General features: G+C 40.2%; 2 protein-coding genes across 2 annotated transcripts in view; one reads left to right on the top strand and one right to left on the bottom strand.

Moving 5' to 3' along the window:
- Positions 1-21,545, top strand: part of LOC114067902 (phosphatidylinositol 4-phosphate 3-kinase C2 domain-containing subunit gamma-like) — a gene marked incomplete at its 3' end in the record, with an annotated part of 125,140 nt that overhangs the window by 10,482 nt on the left and 93,113 nt on the right. Inside the window, exons 4-7 of the mRNA XM_027903656.1 lie at positions 1,244-1,355; positions 8,138-8,240; positions 15,053-15,123; positions 20,500-20,563. Of these exons, the coding sequence (XP_027759457.1) occupies positions 1,244-1,355; positions 8,138-8,240; positions 15,053-15,123; positions 20,500-20,563 (350 nt within the window). The remainder of the gene's footprint in view (positions 1-1,243; positions 1,356-8,137; positions 8,241-15,052; positions 15,124-20,499; positions 20,564-21,545) is intronic.
- Positions 12,833-13,891, bottom strand: LOC114067905 (putative E3 ubiquitin-protein ligase RING1b). The gene is made up of 2 exons (XM_027903660.1): positions 13,709-13,891; positions 12,833-13,486 (listed from the first exon to the last, which is right to left on the bottom strand). Exon 2 carries the CDS (start codon positions 13,481-13,483, stop codon positions 12,896-12,898), a length of 588 nt encoding a protein of 195 aa, XP_027759461.1. The 5' UTR covers positions 13,484-13,486; positions 13,709-13,891; the 3' UTR covers positions 12,833-12,895.

The following is a 21,545-nucleotide window of genomic DNA, read 5'->3' as shown; positions in this document are numbered from 1 at the left end:
ATCCTGATGAAACTGGTTGGTTAGACTCAGTTTGAGCCAGGTGTCTGAACCTGGATTAGTGTAAATTAGTCAACACACAAAGCTGAAGTTACATGTTTATGTAACACATGCAGAGCTGGGTTACACGTTTATTTTCTGGGGTTTTGTAGGTAGTTTCCATTTATATACCCCAAGGTTCACTTAAAGCTTCCAGAAAGGGCTCCTATGGCCACTGCTTTTGAAGGAATAAAGAAATACCAAAAATGAAAAACAGAAAGGAAATTCTACTTTGTCTGTAGCTGTTAACAGAAAAGCTAATGAAATTGCCTGTGTGGAGGAAGTCCAAACTTTATTTTTCATTATTAAACCATCTCTATACACGTAAAGAGGACTTTTCACTGAAGAGTCAGACCCTTTTTCTGCTAGAGAAAGGCAGACTTGCAGGATCAGTGCGGGTACACTGTGCTCTGCATGCCCATAAGGACGAAACCTATCAGATATTATCCAGATTATGCAGCTAATCATTTCAATTTTGCTCAATTCTTCTAAAATGGACAGAGAGGAAGTGTACTGGCAAGTGTTGGAAAATGGCTTGAAAAGCTGAAGTAGCTCTGGAAAAAAATCTCAAAATACTGCAGTATTTCTGAACAGCACATTGTACAAACTGACATAGAACTTCCTAATTTAGAGGGATTATATATTCATGTCTATACTGTTTTGTCATTATACAGTTATTAAATAATTTTGATATAGTAGACTACATATATGTTAAATGCATTTGAGTATTAATTTACCACTTTGTTATGGCTAAAAAGGTGTGCATGGCAAAAAACAATACCAAGTGAAATTCTGTAGCCTTCTTGTGTCTTGAGCGGCTACAGAGTCAACTTCTCCATCAGGCCATGTTTGTACACCAGAAATGTACCAAGATATTAATCATAAAAATGAAAAAGAGAAATAAAATGCTATTTGTCTTTTCCTTTCTTCTTGGGAGTGTTACTCATCTCTTCTTCATTGCAGCTACCTAACAAATTGCTAATTTCCTCTAAATGGACATAGATCCAGTGACATGTAAAATATTTGAAGAAAAATTTTAAAAATAATAAAATCAAGTGTGTCTTGATTTAATTCCTCTTGATGGAGCTAGTCTGCAGCAGCTGTTAGGACTTACCAAAAAAAAAAATCTAATTTTCTTTGCTCAAGGGGCTAGCCCAAAATTCTCTATCAAGCTACTATTAATTTTTCTTGCTATCTTTATTTACAGCTGGCTGTATCACTCGTGACTTCATTGTAGAGATCCTCCGTTGCACAAATCAATACCCAGCCCAGGAGGAATGCTTTCTAAGTGTTTATGGGTCTGATGAATTCTTACAAAAGTAGGTATCTCATTAAACCACGAGTCTTGTAAACAAGAACCATAGGGAGAGTTAAGAGTGTTGTGTTCCAAACACTTCATGTGTAGTTTCTGAAGCTCCTGAAACACACAGTACTTATGTTCTGCGGAGATGATGGTGTGCTCTAGTACAAGGATTCACATCTTAGCTCCTCTATATAATGCAGCCTTTAATAATTTGTTTCACTTAGTTGCCCTTCTGGTCTTTCTCATCCATATTACAAGGATGCTGCTGCTCCCACTACCTCATAGGGATGTTATCAGCATATTCTCAAAGGAGAAATAGCCAAAGAGAGGAGAAACAATATCATACAGCTGCATAGCAGGGGGGTTTTCTTCATATTCAGTGGCAATAGTAGTAAAGCAAATGAAGTCAGTGCTTTGGTGCTGACTGTAGGTTAAAGAAAAACATAGTGTACATGCAAGCAGGGCCTTCTGAATTTATGTAGTCTACTGGTAAGGAAGTAAATGTTTGTATTCACATTAATTCCAGTAAGCTCCTGTGGTGATTGAAAGCACTGATGGACTCAGATAGTTGTTTCTTGCTCTCTGGCAGCTTAAATTCATCTGTCAGCAAAAGTGAGCAGATTCTGTGTTGAAGCAGCTAAAGTGCAGGTCCTTGTCAGCTGTGGTGTGGGGATGGTGACTTTCAGCAGAAGGGGAGAAGTTGGCAGTACTCTGTGGTAACATGTTAAGCTGGCACTGCAGGAATCACAGCTCATGTATTAGAGATGTAAAAAGTGCCAGATAAAATAGTGTATGTCTGTAATTGAAAGGGAAAATTTTAGAAGTAGTCATATATACAGTAGAATGTAAAAATTACCAGAACTAGCCTAAAGCAAGTCAGTTGGATTAATGAAGGTAATGTAGTTGTGAGAGCAAGTGTCACACTGCATAGATTATCTTTGTTCTGTGTCCAGCTTGAACGCTTCTACTCTAACACAGGTCAAAAATTCAGATGTTTGCAGTGAATTATGTTTGGAAACTAAAGATGGAGACTTCAACACCTCTAAGCCACCTCTTCCTTTGTTCAAATCTCCATAAAGCAGAAGCTGGTACAGCAGAGTGCAGTGTGAAGCATTAGAACACTAGAACCACTGAGCACAGAACCAGGTCATACATAACATCTGTTAATTACAGAAGAAAACCAGGGCCTTTTTTTTGCCTCTTTTTTTTTTTTTTTTTTAATTATTATTTTCAAGGCTCTCCTCTTATTTCAAAGTAATTGCTAGAAAAATAGAAATAATGAGCTGTTGTATTGAGAGTGAGCTCAGTGTGTTTCAGTACAGTGTACAGTACGTGCTGAAGTGTTTTGTTTTCACTGTTGGGAACAATGCATCAATAGTGGACTGTTTAAATTCCTGCACTTGCAAAATCTCTGCACATCTCATTAGCAGTGAAACAGGGTCAGTAACGTTCTCGACTTTGCTTTGCTCCTTCACTGTCATCCAAAAAGCACTTCCAGCTTCAGCAGCTTGTAAGTCCATGTTATGTCATTAAGCTCAGCTCCCTTTCTTCTGCTTCTTCATCAGAACTCTGTATCTGAAATTTGAAACCCCAGACCATAATGATCGCTTGGGTAGCTTAACATGACCTGCAGAGTTGCCTCAGGGTGAAATTTTTCCTATGTGTGGGCTATCTTTAAGTGCAAATTGGTTTCCTCCCAATCTTGCTAACACAGTGATTTGATGTACTTGTGCACAGCTCTTCCCCAGAAGAGTATTTGGAAATTATTCAGGGATGAATTCCAGTAGAAGTTCCCCAAGTTGAAACAGCAAAGGGAATAAATACTCTGCTGCTCCTGTTTTACTGTAATCCAGAAAAAAAAAAATGAAATGAGGCAAAAATAGTGATGTGATAAATTGTTCTCAGACAGAGTAGAGCAGACAGCTTTGTGAACATCTGTCAAAAGCTTTCATTTACTGTTATATTGGACTGTATTAATGAGCACTTCATCCCACCTCCTGCAGAAGCACCTGAAAGACTTGATGATTTCTGAAATCTATTTAGTTTTCAATGAGATGAAGGAAAAAAATACTTGTGTGCTAACGACCATTACACTCAGCACCAAAAGATTCTATCGTCCATTATTCCCTTCCTACAGAGAGATCCTTGAGCTCATATCCCATCTGACTCACAAGTAGAATATCAGATTTCAAATATCCAAATTTTAAAAATATCAGAAGGCTGCATATAGACTGCATCTGAGTCTGTAATTAATAAAGCCATCTGTGAAATTCTGATTTGGAATCTTATTTGGTTTCTGGTCTTTAAGAGCACTTTGTGTACTGATTGGAAACCCCGACCTTGCTGCAGCCTGCAGTCCTTCTTCTTCTTCCTGTGTTTTCAAGTATTTCTTACAGTGCCTTGCACCTTGTCCCTGCTCCTTCTGTCATTGTAAGGTGTACTTTAGTTCCTCAGTTGATTTACTGCAGTTCCTTTTTCAGATGTTCAGTTTAAGTGCATCTGGAGGCAGAATCCTGTCTGAACGATGCAGATTCCCTGAAAGAAGACTAAACCCCACCATTTCTGTCATCAAATTTTACCACTATTCACAGAAGTTTCCGAATTTCATACATATCCAAAGACTCTCCTTCTCTGGGTTTCCCAGCTGTGGGTGTACTCTCCACTCCATTACACTTGTCCTGTTCGTGATCATCTTATACCTCTTAGAGGGCCATCTGCTGTTTCTAAAAATTCTTTATCATGCCATCATCCAAACCTTCTACATCCACCTTTAAATCTTGCTCTCACGGTTTACTGTCTTTCCTTAGATTTAAAATGGATACCCCTAAAAATGATTTTATGATGCCCTTCATGAAAGATGTTACATAAAAGTAAATTAAATTGGGCTTCAGCAGCTTGTGTCAAATTACTCCTGGCTCTTAATGTCAGCAGCAAGCCAAAAACAACCCTTCTCATGTGTCAGCAGTGAATCAGTCCTCCATTTAGACTTTTTTGTCTTTAGCAAAACAGGTCACAAACTCAGGGCATCCTGAAATGCCAGATAAAGCAAAACACGCGAGTATATATAAGAATAGGGGACTTTTTTTTTTTTTTTCAATTTCTTAATATTTAATTGATCTGTCTGCTATCAATAGATTGCAGTAGTGCAGATCCAGCAAAGGAATGCAGTACAAGGATATTTATAAGCTTTTTTTTTAAGGCTTTGGTGTATTTAAAGTTCCATCCACACTCTCCCATAGTGTACTTTGCACAGGTACCTTACTGCTTTGCAGTTCAGCCAACACACTGAGCAGGGGTATGGAACTGAAAAGTGTAAATGCTTATCATTTCTTCTCACATGCTTGCCTGTGGCCTTATTGATGACATTTTATTTTTTTACCTTACTAATTCTGTTCTCTGGGAATTGAAATCTAAATAAGAATTGGTTTTCACTCAAAGTTTAATCTATTAATTATACACCGGGCAGAGACATAATCATGCAGATTGGAATCATAAGAAGGAAATACCTTTGGATGAACATGTTCTTTGTGAAAAAATAACGTAATTTTCTCTTGTCAGTGCAGATTAAGTTTCTCATTCGGAGATGCTGCTCAGCTGAGTCCCTTAAAAAAATAGAATGATTGAACTGTAGTAGGATTTGAAGCTTATAGCACATCAGAAAACCTTGCTATGGGGAAACAAGTAGTAAGGGTGTCTCAAGAGAGAGGGATTTTCACTTTCTCTGCTTCTGATATATTGTGAGACCACGGGCAAGTCCCTTTACTTTGACCACTCATCACCATGTCTCCTAAAGACAAGGACTGCTTTTATATCATTTGTCTCAACATTCCCGCAAAGCTGTATTCTCCATGTAATTTCAGAAAAAAGTAAGGAAAAACTTGAGTTAATAATGTTGTAGGGCTTTTATTTTTGTTTCCTTTACAGATCTCAGAGGGCTGTAAACCAGTTACTAATAATCATATTATCCTCCAAAGGAGATATATTGCCTTTGTCTTAATAGTAAAGGTACAGTAGCGAATTTGCCTGGGGTACAGCTAAAATGTGGCAAAGCTTCACTTCTATTTCTTGTATTTCACTTTTCATCTAGACCAGGTTTCTACATTATTTTGCTGAGGCATTAATCCATTTTGTCTAGTCCCTTGTGTAACAATATCTGTCAAAATTTTTCCCTTTGTATTTGTGCAAATAAAATCCATTCATGGAGTCAACTGCACGGCCAGTACTTCTGCCTGCAGTATTTCAGACAGCATTGCTGTGTCAATAAAAGATTTGATGATGTATAGTATCTGCCTGACACAGCAGAGCTAACACAAACCACTGGTGTAAATGTATTTATAATCAAGAAGTTCAACTTCTCTTGACACAGCTTGTGTTGCCTGGAAGCGGGATGACATGGAAAAATTACACTTGCAAAAGGCAGTTTTTATACATCTGTGGTACAAAACTGTAACTGCAGAGGAGGGTATAGCTGTACACTAGCAGAACACTCCTCTGTATTGGTACAGACATACCAATTCCTGTCACTGGCTTGGTGTGATGTTGGCATTGCAATAGGAATCTGTCTGCTGGAGGAATCAGGAAAAAGTGGCTCAGGACTCAGAGATGTGTTTCTTTGTGATAATATTCTTGTCACTATGCCTGTCCCAAGGTTGGAGATGAGGCAGAATGGAAAGAGCAGAAGTAATGGTGGGGTATAAGGTAAAAACCAGGTGTGAGGTAATTCTAATGTGTTAAGGAAACTTCATAGTCTGACCATTCAGGAGTCACTGAGAGTTTCATTGCTGGGACCAAACCCCCTTGACAGAAGTGGGTCCTGTGACCCAGTGGGTCCCCCCTTGATTCCCTTCACACCCCACTCTCACACGATTTCCTCACTGACTCAGCCCCAGTCACAGAGAGTTCATCATCAGAGTCAGGAGGCAGATTTGGTCAGCTGAAATGAGGAGAGGAAGAAGTTTCAAGAAAGCCACGGGAAGACACAACACAGAGATGAGCTGAGGAGCAACAGAAGAGAATGGAGGTGTTGGTACAGTCACAGGAACTGGGAATTGGTCACTTGGACTTTTGCTTGTAAAAGGACTTGCGAAGGGTTTAGGTATAACAGTGATATGCAGCTAGCTCTAGTGCAGGTATTTCACTGTGCTGGTGTTAACTTCCCTCACTCTTACAGCTCTACATCATGCTCTTGGAATCAAGAAATTTCTCAAATGTATGGAAGTGCTACCAAAGGAGAACCTTTGGTATAGGTATTGGGTATTTGTTTTGTCAGATGGGAATGAGTTTGTCCTCTGTAACATTTAATGTATATATTTAAAAAAAAAAAATCCTGTATCCACTCTTACACCTTTTGTAACTTCTAATGGAGAGTATATATTTTATTAACTACAGTGTAGTATGAGTGCAGATTATTTACAATATGTATTAATTACCTGTAATTGTGCTGAATGGCAATTACATATAGAATATTTTTTAGTGTAACCATTCATTTATGCTGGGAACCTCTGCTGCTCAGTGAAAGATTTGAGTCTCCCCTAAGTCAGACTTTCCATGATTTATTCATAGGGTGAGCACTTTGGGTTTTTTAAAACTAAATCCAGCCATTTTTATTCAGACATTCCATCAAAAGCCTGTTTAAGTAGAAGTATATTTTATATCTGAATTCTGAGTTTTTCCTGACCCTTTACAAACCAAGAAAGAATCGTTTTTTCTTCATGGACCAGGGAGTTCTGAAACAACTTACCGTACTGCAAAACTGTATAAATACAGAATATCCTTTCTTGTGCTTGTTTGGCTGAAGTCTTGAAAAAAAGCTACATGAATCTAATTGAACATGCACTAGAGGCCTAACTGATGATGCATACTAACTTTTGGTGATTAATTTGCCTTTTTAAAAACCATTGTTGTTTTTCCTAGTCATTAATCCCGAAGGATTTTTTCTGATGTAAAAGAATGTTTGCCTTAACTCTGAAAAAAAATGTTGCATTATTTCACCCATTTAAAACAACATGTGGAAGGGAAATAGTGAAATTGGTTTTGTTCCAAGTAATATCAAGTGACAAACCAAGGTTGCATGATAACTTAGAAACTAAGTTGCCAAGAGTGCTAAATGGGCTAGAAGCTACTCTGAGGAGGCAAATAAATAAGAATAATTAATTCCCCTATTATGGGGTGGTAGAGCATCTTTGACCAGCAGTGTAATTTGTAATAACTACTCCAGCTGAGTGAGTAGAGCTCTATGTCTGTCCTTAGCTGGCATATGACTTGACGAAGACCAACTCTGCTTTTATCACCTCTGTGTGAGCTGCACAGGATGAGAACTTTGATTTCTTTAAGAATCAAGGGACACCCATCTTAATAGATGTGATTTTCAAACTTATAGTTAATATTTGATTTTCGAGTTGGGTATCAGACTCTGCAAGTCATTCTGCAGTGACGATTTGTATCCAGGATACTTTGTATAAATTGCACTAACTTGGGTTTGAAGAACATGCATGAATAATCTCGAGGTTTGGAAGCACATGCTGTTGGTTAAGGCTGTTCTCTCTCTGTCATTGTTGTTCTGTTACAGAACTTAATGGTCAGTGATACAACTAAGCAATCAATTGTTTCACCCCATCAGTTTTCATGGAAGTAGGCACTAAGTACAGGGTTTTTATTATTCTGTCTCCTTTGCACTTAGAATTTAGTATACTGGTGCCTTTAGGAGAGGGACAAGGGGAAAAAAAAAAAAAAGAAATAAATAAAAAAGGAAATGGCAAGCAGAGATAACGATTTATTTGTTTTCCCCCCAAACTGCAGCGATCACACTTTGGGCAGCCACGAAAGTCTTCACAAGGCAACCCCCTGTGTTCAGCTTCGACTACACAGCACTACTCATCTGAGGCAAAGCTTGGCTCGAACGGTAAGTTGTCTTTTTTTCCTCCACTTTCTTTAAGCATCCCTGAAGGAATAAAATTTCACCAGTCCTTATACATAGCAACTTTCAGTAACAATCAGAGAGATTATTTGCTTTCCTGAGGGTGCATATATTATTGCTGAACTCCAGGTGAAATGTACTGGGAAACGTCTCTGCTTTGCTCCCACTTTGTCTAGTGAGTTCCTGTAGGGAATGCGACTGAAGAAGATCAAAGGTTACTTTTTCAGAAAAAACTTGGTTTTGTCAGAGCTTAATGCTATTTTTTTCAAGTGGTCAGAGAATTCTTATTTTCAATTGGCCTTTCGGTTTTGAAATTTAACAAGGGCAAAACTTCTCGAAGTACTGTGTAGAATGAATTAGATTTGGATTCTTGTCATTATCACTGAAAACTAGGGTAGGTTTATAAAAGCCAGAATCACTGATGGGGTGCTTGTGCATGCATGATGCATGTTGTGCGTGGTTGGTTGTACCCATGCAGAAATGTCCTTGCAGAAGATGTTGCTTTATCATCATCTCTCAATCCAGGGGTATTGCCATTCGGATTATTTGACTTTAAGCAACCTTGCAGTGGATTTCTGAGCTTCAGTGACACTGACCTGTGCTATTAAATGTGAGCTTTATTCTCAGTGGGCAACCTTGATTTACTTCCAGCCCAAAGTTTACAGTACAGCAGAAGCTTTGCTCTGGGCAGTGTTCATTGGCAGTGTGTTATCTCTGTTCACAGATAGTACCAATTACCTGCTTTGCATAGGTATGATAATAGCCTGAGTCTGTCAGTATATGGGTCAGATGACAGATGTCTAGCAAAAAGAAGGTAGGGGCTTTCTTTTAATTTTTGTTATGTGCCGCCATGTGAAACTTCCGGTTCAATACAATATTTTACCTGATGCATTAAGGAAAAGGACTATAATGAAGTTGATTATATATACGCATTTAACATTTTAACCAGTGTATGGATAAAAGTTTAGTGCTAAAATGTGCTATCCGAATTTAAATTATTGGCATTTTTCACTGTCAATATTATTCACTTACTTATTGTTGAAAACTAGTGGTTCTCTTGACAGAGCATTGTCCAAAGTAAATCGGGAAACTTTTCATCACCAATTCACTTCTTCAAATATGATTCAGATCAGTGAATTAACAACTGTTTGCTCTCAGTCTGGAGAAAATAGTTGATGTTTGAATATACCTTCAGAATGGGCTGAGCAAGTATCCATCTCAAATGTTCTTTTTCATCTCATCCCTACATCACAGCAGTAAAAGGAACATGTTCAGTGACCACCGGAATGAGTTTTGTCTTGGAAAAGTATCCGTGGTTCCTTGCTGTCATTCAACTTCAAGTTTTTGAGGTTAAAGCAGAAATCACCTTGTGCCTGAGCTTAGATGGTCATCACAGTCCTTTCTGGTGTTAGATCTGTGACAACACATCCTGTGTTAGGAGATGGAAAACTTCACTCAGCTGCCAAAGAGGGATTTGTGAAGAGTGAAGTGTGGGTGATTAGATGTAATTATGGACATGTGTAAATATGTGTAATGGTGGAAAAGTTATTTACCTTTTCTAGGTCAGCATCCACTACTATAGATCTTCAAAACTGGAACCTAATGATATGTTCAGGAGTCTCTTGTGAAGCTTCAAAGCTTGTTTGTGTGCTAAGGAGGTAGAACTCTACACTAAGGCCATCTGCATTCTCCTTTCTTGACTCTTGTTTACCTTATATAACACTGTTGAATTCAGGTTACATAATTAAAAATATCTGTCTGTACATGCAAGTTACTATTATGTTATTATTATGCTTAATAACCAATACAAATGGATACTTTCAAATAATGAGCAACTTTTTTTTTTTTTTTTAACCAGACACCTTTTGAACTTTTGCCAGGAACTTAATGTTCACAATCCTTTTGTAAATTCAGCTGAAAAACATATCTTTTAAGGTGAATAGTTGCTTTCTTTCCTTTTGTGGGAATCTGTCATTCTATTAAAAAGTATTCAGAGCAGGAAATTGTCTTCAGATGAGCAGTTACAAGCAAGAAATTTGGCCAAAGGCTTTACAAGGGATGGCAGCCTAAGGGATGACCTTTAATTTGATTTTGGTTTTTTGAGACATGAGATTTATCAGCCTTAACACCCTTGAAGAAAAGTCTTTTAAGACATGAATTTTCAAGATGGTCAGTTCTTACTAAACTGATATAAGCTTATACAGGGAGCATAAGGTTATAGATTTTATACCATCTAGACAGAGCATCTGTTGACAGAAGTGGGAATTCTGCTCCTTGCAGATTTTTCTCCATACACTGAAATCTTGAGATTGACAACAAATAGGGAGAAAATCCAATAGTCCTCTTGTGAACTGGTGGCCCAGTGTATGCTGGTTGCAGTAATACTGAATGATGACTACTGGATTTGTTTTGTCTATACACCTGTCCCACTCTGTATTTTAACCCAAGTCTCTAAGAAGTGGCTCTTAAGTACAAACCTCAAGCTGTAGTGGGTCAGAGAAGTTAAATTACTAGGGTAGGTGGTGGTTTGGAAGAAATGCTCAGTGGAACAGCATAGAAGCAGAAACCTTTATCCAGATACCATATCTAGGGAGTGCTCTGCCTGTCCTAGAGACCCATTTTTTTTTCAGAGTTGTCCCCACATTCCGATTATCTCAGGAAAAGCATTAATATTTGTACTGGAGAGACAGGAAAGAATACTTATAGGTTCCTAAAAAAAGCCTCACTTGCTCCCAGAAAGGGATTTTTGGACTAAAGGAGCCAAGAACTGATATTTAGTCAGAGGCTCATCATGGGAAGAAGGTGGAGATTTTTCCATTATTTAAATGTTTGTAGTTTTCTAGAGGGATTGTGTAGTCCTCAAAAAGAAGGCAGCCTTGTGTTTAAGTATCTCTTGAAATTGTGCTATTGAAAAATGCTGCATGTTCTATTAATATGTTTAAAGTCTCTTTCAACTCTGTTGTGGTTTGACATGTTTAAACAAGGTTTAATATAGTGCAGTGCACTGTGGAGGCCAGGAACAGAGACTGAGCATCCTTGGTGATTCAAGTTCTGGAAATAGTTATAATTACCAGGTAGCATGATTACTAGCAAACAATAATGTCTTTCAGCCAAGTAACTAACAGGCTTGGAAGAAAAATTAGCAGTGTTCAGGTTTTAGAAAATGTTCATTATCTCAAAGAACATGTGCAACCTTCAATAGGGTTTAACTAGGAAGGGTGACATTTTAAGATCTCCTCAAGTGAATTATTGATCACCCTTTACAGTAACACACAGCTCTGAGAGCTTCAGGCCATGAAGTTACTTCCCATTGCTAATAATAGCAAAGAACATGAGCAGCTCTTGAGGTGGAATAAGTCACAGGCAGAGTTTTCCTCCAGCTCCAGGGCATGCTTGTTACAGAACACTTATATAGAAAGGAGAGGTTCTGCTAGCAGGCAGGAGTGCCAGTGAGTCTGTCAGGACCAGGAAAAAAACCTAACAGAGGAGACAGATATGGTGCATTGAAAGCCACAGTATTTATTTCACTTTGGACCCAGTTCTATAGATTTCTTCAGCTCTACTGAATCGTTCCCCAGTCACACTGAACTCAAGACTCTGACATAGTCTATACCGAGCTCACAGTTAATTTTGTTGTTACGGTTATCTAAAACGTGCCTTTGGCCACGGAACACTGGAGAGTCGCAGACTTAGAGTCAGGTTCTGGAAAATAAATTTCCTTCTCTCAGAGTTCATTAAAAAAAGATGTGTAAAAAGTGTCCTTTTAGAAAACAAAAAAACCTTCAAGATTCTTAAGATTCTTCAGCTATCTCAGGCAGTTATGCACTACTGTTTATTTTTGTGATATAATGTACACTTACTCTTAGGGAAAATTTGACCTGTGATCTATATGATCCTTCTAAATTTTGCAATATGAACTGTGTTAGATTATAGCAATCTCCACTAAGGTTCTAGTTTAACTAGTGTCATAGAAACATATGAAAATCTCATCACTCTTGTATATAATAATCAACCATGTTCAACTGTATTCAGATAAATAATTCACATACACCCTGTTGCTGTATGTAGTCTGTCACATCCTCTTTGGCTCCTATCAATCACACACACATGATTTATTTACAGAGTGGGTGTTCAAACACCAGAAATGGGTTCCCAGAAAGGTGGTCGATGCTTCTTGATTATCAGTCCCTTAGAAAGACGCACTTGAACAAGCCCTTCAAATTGGGCTTTAATCCTTGGTCAGCCCTGAAGAGGTGAGGTAGTTGGACTAGATGAAAACTGTAAATCCCAACCAACTGAACTACATTCTCCTCCCCTCCTTCCTCCCTGCTTCTCCCTCTCCCCTCTCTTGTCCTCTTCCCTCTGTTGTATTCCATCCCATTCCCTTGTGCCCTTCTTGTAGATTGGAATAACACTGACTAGCTTCCAGTCAGCAGGGACCTCTCCGAATTCCCAAGGCCTTTGCTAGAGGACGGAGGAGATCCTGCCATAAGATCCACCAGCTCCTTTAGCACTCTGGAATGAATCCCACCAAGGCCTTGTGGACTAAGAAACATTTTTTGGTCATAACACACAGATGTGCTGGAAGGAACCATGCTGTTTATTGAGTGCAGGAGAGGGGGGATGCTGAGGGGCCGAAGCTACTCAGTGCCATTGTGTGGGTCCAGGGGAGCAGCAGGGCCACCTGAACACTCGCCTGCCCTCAGTGGGGCTGTCTCATAGGAAGCACTGGATGTAGGAGCCTGCTGGGAAGGGGCATTGGAGGGCCCTGGAGCTGCATCCTGCCTCTGGGCACTCTCAGTACCCAGGAAGCCTCTTCTGCCAGCCAAGGGCTGTTGGTCATGGGCCACCTGTGCTGTTTGTAGCATCCCTGGGGGGAGTGCCTGGAGGCCCCACTCCATGGCCATCATCCTCTGCAGGTGGGCAGACAGGCCCACCTCACACTCCTCGTAGTCGCCGTCCCCTCGCACCGAGTGCAACAGCTTCTCCATGGGCTGCCTGCACACGGGGCAGTTGTCTCTCCCCATGGCCCACTGCCGGATGCACCGAAAGCAGAATTGGTGCATGCAGTAGGTCACGTAGGCTGGTTTCTTCATGGGCCCCAGGCAGATGGGGCACTGGGAGTCTTCTGCTGCCTCCATAGGTCCTTCCTGGGGTGACTGGCTCAGGCTGCCACCGCTGTCAGCACAGCTGCTCTCCCCCATGTCTTCTTTGGCACCTGATGCCATGTGCTGCCAAGAGAGATGTGCAAAGTGCTGGAGACTGTCTGGCAGGAGGGGCACTTGGGCTCACTCAGGCTGTCGAGCTGCTCCCTCTCACCAGCGCTGCAGCAGCGGATGTCACACAAGCAAATGGAGAGAGGCTGGCCTGGGGAACAGTGGAAAAAATACACAAACCTTTCAAGAAGGAAAGCCTCCCAGCTGCCCAGGGTGGTGTTTCCCCTCCCAACCCACTTCTATTGCTGTGAGCTTGTCTCCTGGGCGCCCCCACAGCCTGAATGTGCCAAGTCTGGGAATAATCCTCCAACAGCACAAGAACTGCAAGGAGCAACTCCCAGAAATGAATACCAGCACCAAAGGTCTCACCTGCCACTCCAAACCTCACAAATTTACTCAGCTTGAGTTTGGGGCATGAGCTCATTTAAGAAGCGAGGGATTCTGGGTCATTTGTGATGTCATAATCCATTGCTAGGTAGATCCATCATCCAACTGGGTAAGTAATTGGTGATGTCACAACGCATCACTTGGACTAGATTTTCATTCCAGATCCCTATCAAATTAACTATATATTCTCTCCTTTGTTCTCCGCCTTTGTATTTCATTGTGTTCCATTCCATTTCCTTGTGCCCTTCTTATAAACTGGAATAATGTTTATTAGCTTCCACTCAGTGGGGAGTTCCCCAGATTCCCAGGACCTTTGATGAATGACTGCAGGGGTACTGCCATAAAATCTGCTAGCTCCTTTAGTACTCAAGGATGAATCCCACCAAGGCCTCATGAACTTAGGAACATTTGAGTGATGCAGCTGGTCCCCTACAATTTCTGTGTCCACGAAGGGAAAGCCACTGTTTCCACAGCTGTGCTCCTCCAGCTCAGAGGACAGAGAGCCCAAGGATTATCACCAATATGAAAGACTGAGACAGAAAAAGCACTGAATGCCTCTGCTCTTTCTGCATGCCCATTTGCCAGGGCACCAAACATGGGTTCAGTGTTTTTCTAGGGCCTCCATTTCCTACTGACATACATAATAAAATCCCTTTTTGCTTTCTGGCACAACAAAAGCTGGTGGAAGAAATGTCCAGTTCCCTTGAGATGGAAAGCCTCTCACTCCCCAGGGTCAAGTTTCCCCTCACAGTTCTTCTCTACCTCTTCAAGAGGAGACCTCTGCCTCATCTCTCCCTCTGGCCCACCACTGTATGAAATCAAAGCAGAACTGATGCATGCTGTAGGCAACGCTGAGTGCCTTTCTTACGGCTCCCAGGTAGATGGGGCAGTGGAATATGCTGCTGTCTCCACTTGCCCTGCCTGGATTCAAGTATATCCTGTTCCCCTGCTGAATGTAATTTAAAGCTCTACTGCTAAGTCCAGCTTGCTTCCTTTCCTGAACACTCTTGCCCCCACTGGTACCTATATAATACCTCCCAGTGTAAGATAAGATATTCACTAAATAACATTTCAGATCAAAACATCCTGAACATATTTAAGAACATGCTGACTTCGGAAAATACAGTGTAAATCACTTCAGCATACGTTCTTCTTATCAGAATGTATGTCTCACTATACACCTCTCTTCCACAGTGTGAGGATGACCAAAGAAGGTTCTGTATGAATCAGCTGTTAAGAGACACGTGTGCCATGAGACTGACTCGGTAAGCTGGTATTTAGCAGTATCTGTGTTTCCAATTGTTTGTATTTGCAATGAACCTCCTTGCCCCAAAGGACAATTCCAGAAGTATTAAGCAAAAATCAATAATCTCTTTTAGATCTGTATAATTTTTCCTCATTCTTTTCCTTTCATATCACTGCAGTTTTCATCAGAGATTTCATGTTTCCCAAAGATTCCCATGATTGAAGCTGTCATAATTTTTGAGATTAAATAGTGTAAAAATAATAGATTTGCTCTTCATTAGGTCTTTATTTTCACAGTTGAGTGATCTAAAATTTGTTTGTTTAATTTTATTTTTTTTTTAATGGAGGTTAGCTATGACAAGCTTTTAACTTGGCACTCAAAGTGCATTTGACTCTAAAACTAACCTGTGATGGACAAGCACTAAATGAGAGATTCCTCATTCAACTTTCATTATATTCTGTTTCATACTTTGAGATAAAGAAGTTGTTAACACTTTTTGTGATGCCTTTCATCAATGTGATATAAAGTTCTTTGCCAGCAATGGTAAATGCCACACCTGGCATTTAGCAGATGGAGGAAACCATAGAGGTAGTGGCTTGTTCAAGGTATCTGGTGCTTACTGAGGACCCATCTGGTTTCTTAGGACTGGGGCCCAAATTTCCATTCTGGTCCTTGCTATAAAGAGATCAATAGAAATTGAGTATTTTACAGATGACGAGTCTATGAAATTTAGGACCACAGAAAATGTCTGCAGAACAGGATCACTTACTGTAGGTCTCCCTGAGGCTATTTTTCTCCAAGCTAAACAATCCCATCTCCCTCAGCTACTCCTTGTGTCGTGGTTTTGCTCTGAGTCAATTTTTCTCACCCCCCACACAATTACTCTAAGTTGAGAGAAGGTTTATGCAGACAAAAGAGACTTGATTGGAGAAAATCATATTAACTTTTATTACTAGCAAGACAAAAACTAAAGAACTATATCTACAGTAATTCTACTTAGGTAAAGGTACTATTTGTTTACAGAAATACCTCTCCTCCCTTATTATCAGTCCAAGGAGGAGAAGCAGTCTCATTCTCCATTTTCAGAGCTCCAGGTCTTTTCAATAACTCTGCAACACTCTAAAGCTCTTCTTCTGTTATCTCTAGGATGACAACTCCTTTTCATCACAGCTGGAACTTTTTCCCTCTCTCTTTTCTATGTCGGCTCCAAGGCTGGGCCTACCTCCTTCCTGGGCTAAGACCGGAGGCTGGGGGGGTCACCCTTCCATGGACTGCAAGGGGACACTTGCCTACCATTGATCTTCACCACAGGGTCACAGGGGATAATGGCCTTTAAGTCCACCCCTGTTTCCTGTGTGGTCCCTTCCCACGGGAGAACAGTCCTTAAGAGACTTCTCTGACGTGAGTCCATCTCTCAGACAACAGGTCTTCCATTCTTTTCTGTCTCTCATGGTCACAAATTTAACTGCAGCATGGATCCCACACTCGGATTCCAACATCGTACCCGAGCCGTTTTGCTCCGGCGTAAGTTTCTCTCAGGGCCTACAAGCCTCCAGCAGACTCTGTTTCATTTCAAGCCTTCTCATGAAGTCTCAGCTTCCTTGTACATCCACAAGCTCCTTTATGAGCTGCGTGGGGATCTCTTCACCCCAATAATCTTCCACAGGTGGCAGGGATTTATTTTTCAGTCTTTTCCCTGCTGAAGGGAGAAAGAGAGCGAGAGAGGGGGAAGAGAGCGGCCCCTCCCTTCGAACTTCTGCTCTCTCTCCTGCTGCTGCAAGCTTCCACCTTGAAGGCTGTGCTGTCTCTCTCTTTGGAATTTCTTTTGCAGCATGTCTTGTCCAGGTTCTTCTCTGAAGTTTTTTTTTTTCCTCTGCTCTCTTACAAGAGAGAAGGGGGGCTTCAGTGCCACACCTGCCTGTGGCCCAAGGCCGGGGGAGGAGAGGCCCTGGCCCTCCTTGGGGCCTGCCACCGCTCCTACATGGCTACTGCTCCCAATTTCAATTGCGCAACAAGCTTCTCTTCCGTTTTCATAAATATGTAATTAGCAAAGGCGTTAGTGAAACTTTTGATTGGTCTTTTCTCCGGAAATCCACCTGGACAAAACCATCCTCAGCCCCAGGGGCTGGCTGGTGGGCAAAACCACAACGCCTTGTAACACTTGTGCTCCAGACCCTTCATCAGCTCCATTGCCCTTCTCTGGACATGCTCCAACACCTCAGTGTCTTTCTTGTAGTGAGGGGCACAAAACTGAACACAGGATTCAAGGTGAGGCCTCACCAGTGCTGAGTACAGGGGGGCAATTGTTTGCCTAGTGCTGCTGGCCACAGTATTGCTTATACAAGCTGGGATGTCATTGGTCTTCTTGGCCACTCAAACACACTGCTGGCTCATGATCAGCTGCTGTCAACCAGCACCCTCAGGTCCTTTTCTGCTGTGGCACTTTCCAGCCACTCTGCCCCCAGCCTGTAGTGTGCCATGGGGTTGTTGTCAGCCAAGGGCAGGACCTGGCACTTGATCTTATTGAACCTCATGCAATTAGCCTTGGACTGTCAATCCAGCCTGTCCAGATCCCTCTGCAGAGCCTTCCCAGCCTCCAGCAGATCAACACTCCCACCCAACTTGGTGTCATCTGTAAATTTGCTGAGAGTGCCCTTGATCCCCTTGTCTAAATGACTGATAAAGATATAAAACTGAACTGGCCCCAGTAGTGAACCCTGAGGAACACCACGTGTGACCAGCTGCCAACTGGACATCATCCACCACAACAATCTGGGCCTGGCCATGCTTAGTTAGGCAGCATGGTGATAGTCATTTTAGAAAGGGATAAACAGGATTTTAGAAAGGGAACCCAGCATTTCTTCAGTAGATGCTGCTGCCAGGGAACTGAGAAGTGAATGCTGTAAGTATATGGTATGTACTTGTCATCCTCCTCCCATGTAGGCTAGCTGGGATCTAAGACTGACTCTCTTAAGTTGTTTCTACTTTTCTTATTTCTTTTCAATTGAAGACTATTGCCTTGCTAAAAACTTTCCTCAACACCAAAGATGCACTGAACGGTCCTGGGTTAGTATTGCTACATATATACACAGCTATCAAAGATGTAAAAACAGGAAGTATGTCTGTGTGATAACACACAGGTGATATTAGTTAACTAGCAGATAAATATATTCAGGATAGCATTAGTAGCACTACTTCCATCATTGTTATAAGTTGCTGGATTTGTTTCCTAATAATTATGTAAAATTATGGTTACTTTATACAGAAAATTCTCTAGGGAAGAATAAACTGATGGAAAATATGCTACTTTTTTAAACTATCAATATAACTTATGAAATTATTCTGTAACCTGCATTTAGGCCACGTATGCTAATAAACATGCTTACCTGGATGTAAAGAATCAACAAGGCAAGCTCATATGTTCAGAACTGCTTTCAAGCTGGACAGTGTTATGGAAAAGGTGTTATGCCTGGAGATTTGGTCAAAGCAGAGTGACAACTTGTATTAGCTGTGATTTAACAGGATTACAGGAGGAATTGCCAGGCAGCTACTCTACACACACACTGCCTGGCCAGATAAAGCTATTTCAGGTTGGAAATGAAAAAGCTGTAAAGGCAGAACTACCTGTAGGAGGAAGTGAATAGTAGTGTCTGAAGGGAAATGCACTATGGTATTGGCCCAGGAAAGGCCACCTAACATTTCTCTATGATTATTTCAGTGCAGTGATTCTCCTTGTCCTGCAATATAGATAATGAAAGTCTAAGCATGAACCTTGAAGCCTGTACTTTAAGGCCCTGGTGGCAACCCTAATCTCTGATTTCTCAGCCCAGCTGAAATAAATGAGGGCACACACAATTTCTCTGTAAACAATAGTCCATTTGCTCTGAAGGAATCAAAACGCTTTTGTGACTTTCAGCCACCAGACTGCAGTGGGGGTAGGAGAGTGAGTATGTGGGGGGGAAATTCCTACTAAGCTTTCTGAAGAGGGAGAACTCTAACAGAAGGTGAGTAGGGTATATAGGAAGGGAAGAAAGTCAAGAATAAAGTGATAGAGTAAAACAAATAATGCTTTCTGCAATAATTGCAACTGAATGTAGTTTACTCGTTTAATTGCAATTGAATGTGAATTACAATTCCCACTTTTTCATAAAAGCATGTGCAAACCCGAACTATCTCTGATGACCATGAAGGCAATAACGTGTCCGTTTTACCACTGATATCAGTAGGGTAGGCAGGGTGTAAAAGTGGGAATTAAAGTTTCCAAATCCTTTCCTGATAACTTGACCCTAGAGAGGAGGCTGACACAGCCTCACATGTGTGAGTGAGACATTAGCTTTATCTCACAGGTACTATCTTTTGGTTTGTTCCAGCTGAAAAATAATCGACAGCTAGAATTTCACAATGCTTGAAACACAGAAAATTACATATATGCTTCCTGAAAGCAAAACTCTGATTCTGGTTATCTGTTGGTGATAGCACTTGGGAGCTGGTTCTGAAATGGTGAGATTTACAGCTGAAGCATCAGTCCTGGAGTTCAGTGTAGAAGATGTACGCTCCTCTTCATAATCCTAATTAATTTAGTGAAGCTTTGCTAATACACAGCAATCTGCTTGTGCAAACTTTGTGGTAATTTCATGTGTAGCATGACAAAGGCACAGAACCATGGAGTGGTATATGATGTCTGTCTACAGAAGTAAAACAGATTAACAGCTTAGGTAAGGCTAAGGAAAAGGCAGTTGCTGAAACAGTTTGAGAACGAAAACTTGAGAACTGTATGCAAATAAAGTTTAGAGGACTGTGTAGCAATGGTTTCCCTTTTTATGACACCAGCTTTTATACTTGTGACTTGGCATGGACTTTTGAAATGTAGAGCTTTTCCAGGTGTTTTGCAGATTTTTTAACTGATTCTCAGCAACTTTAGTCTGTGAAGTGATTGAAAAAGAATCATAAAATCATTTAAGTTGGAAAAGACCTTTAAAATCATCAAGTCTAACCGTAAGAAAGTAGCACATACTTAAATCCATCCTTCTTCAAGGTAGTATTTAAGCATTTGCTTAACCTTAAAGAGTAAAATAAATGGGATGTGAAGTTCAATAGAGCTGAAATAACAAATCACTTCTTGGAGTTCTTTAACTTGGGAAACTTGTATCCTCCATGTATATGTAGATTTTTTGCATCTATTCTTTGTGGCTACCAAAAAACCATGAAGATCCTGGCTCAATTACATGATGTCTACGTACACACTTGTCCTTATTTTATACCAACATAAAAACACCATCAATTAAGCTATTCCAGACTTACAGAATGTGAAAGAAAGAAAAAGGAAAAAAGACCCAAACCTGTTCTCTTTACCTAATCATTATTAACTTGATGTTGTTTTTTTTCTGTTTTCCAGGCAGAACCTTTTTTCTGTTATTATGAACTACAGAGGTCAAGTGGAATATCTGTTGCAAAATGAGGTATTTGTTCTCAGTTTGTTATACCAGAAAAGCATTAACTTCTATGTGAAAGGTATCTAATTATTAATCAGCCTCAGATGCAATTAAGAAAGACTTTTAATTAAGGCTGCTTAATCCGACTTTGAAAGGGTATAAATTCTCTTAATAAAACTTGGCTTGGAGTTAGGAAGAAGGTGCTACAAATTTAAACCAAAGGTGACTGTTTCTAAGTGTCAAGGAACCTGTAAATAAAACCAGGATCATTTGGGTTGACAGAGTAATATTTGAAAACAGTAGAGGTACAATGCATTATATGTGTCTGCAAAATTTGTCCCTGATTTTCAAATCCACAAGCCTAATGTTTACATATTTAGGATATATATGCAAGCATGTGATACTTTGAAGGATTAGGTTTAGGCAGAAAAACTCCCAAGAGCTTTTATTTTAAAGCATTGTGGGCTGCCAATTGAATGCTACATCCTTAAAGGAAAAATCTCTCAAGAAATCTTCTCTGCTAACCAGTGTTTTAAGGACAAATGTCTAAAGGAAAAATTGAGTCACACCTTGGAAGAAACCACATGGTTATTTGATCTGAATTTCAGATTGTCATTATAACTGACTTTCAAGGGTTTAAAACTAGAAAGAAAACAAAAGATGTTGGTAAAATCAGAGGATATCGATGGAGCACAGAGATATTCCAGTGCATCCCTTGCAGAGTTGTTATTCATTTTGCTAAATTATGGATTTCTTTAAAATATGTGTTAAAACATAAAATCATTATTTTTTTTTTAAGACTCTGTCACAGATATTTAAGTCCAGATTTTAATCTCTCTGGATATTCTTGATTCATGGGTATTTCTATTTTGAATAGTCAGAAAACATACACTTGCATACAAATGTATGTATACATGCATATACATATATGAATGCACATGTACATGAATACATAAATATATATCAATAAGTGTGTAACTAAATATATAGACATAAAAAAAAATCTATA

This window comes from Empidonax traillii, unplaced genomic scaffold (genome assembly GCF_003031625.1).
Source record: "Empidonax traillii isolate 1590-97213 ecotype Southwest subspecies unplaced genomic scaffold, ASM303162v1 scaffold987:size331254, whole genome shotgun sequence".
NCBI classification, from domain to species: domain Eukaryota; kingdom Metazoa; phylum Chordata; class Aves; order Passeriformes; family Tyrannidae; genus Empidonax; species Empidonax traillii.
This window is presented reverse-complemented; position numbering and strand designations above follow the sequence as displayed.

Excerpts from the sequence above, each read along its gene's own strand:
- LOC114067905 (XM_027903660.1), bottom strand. The coding sequence starts at position 13,483 with ATGGCATCAGGTGCCAAAGAAGACATGGGGGAGAGCAGCTGTGCTGAC.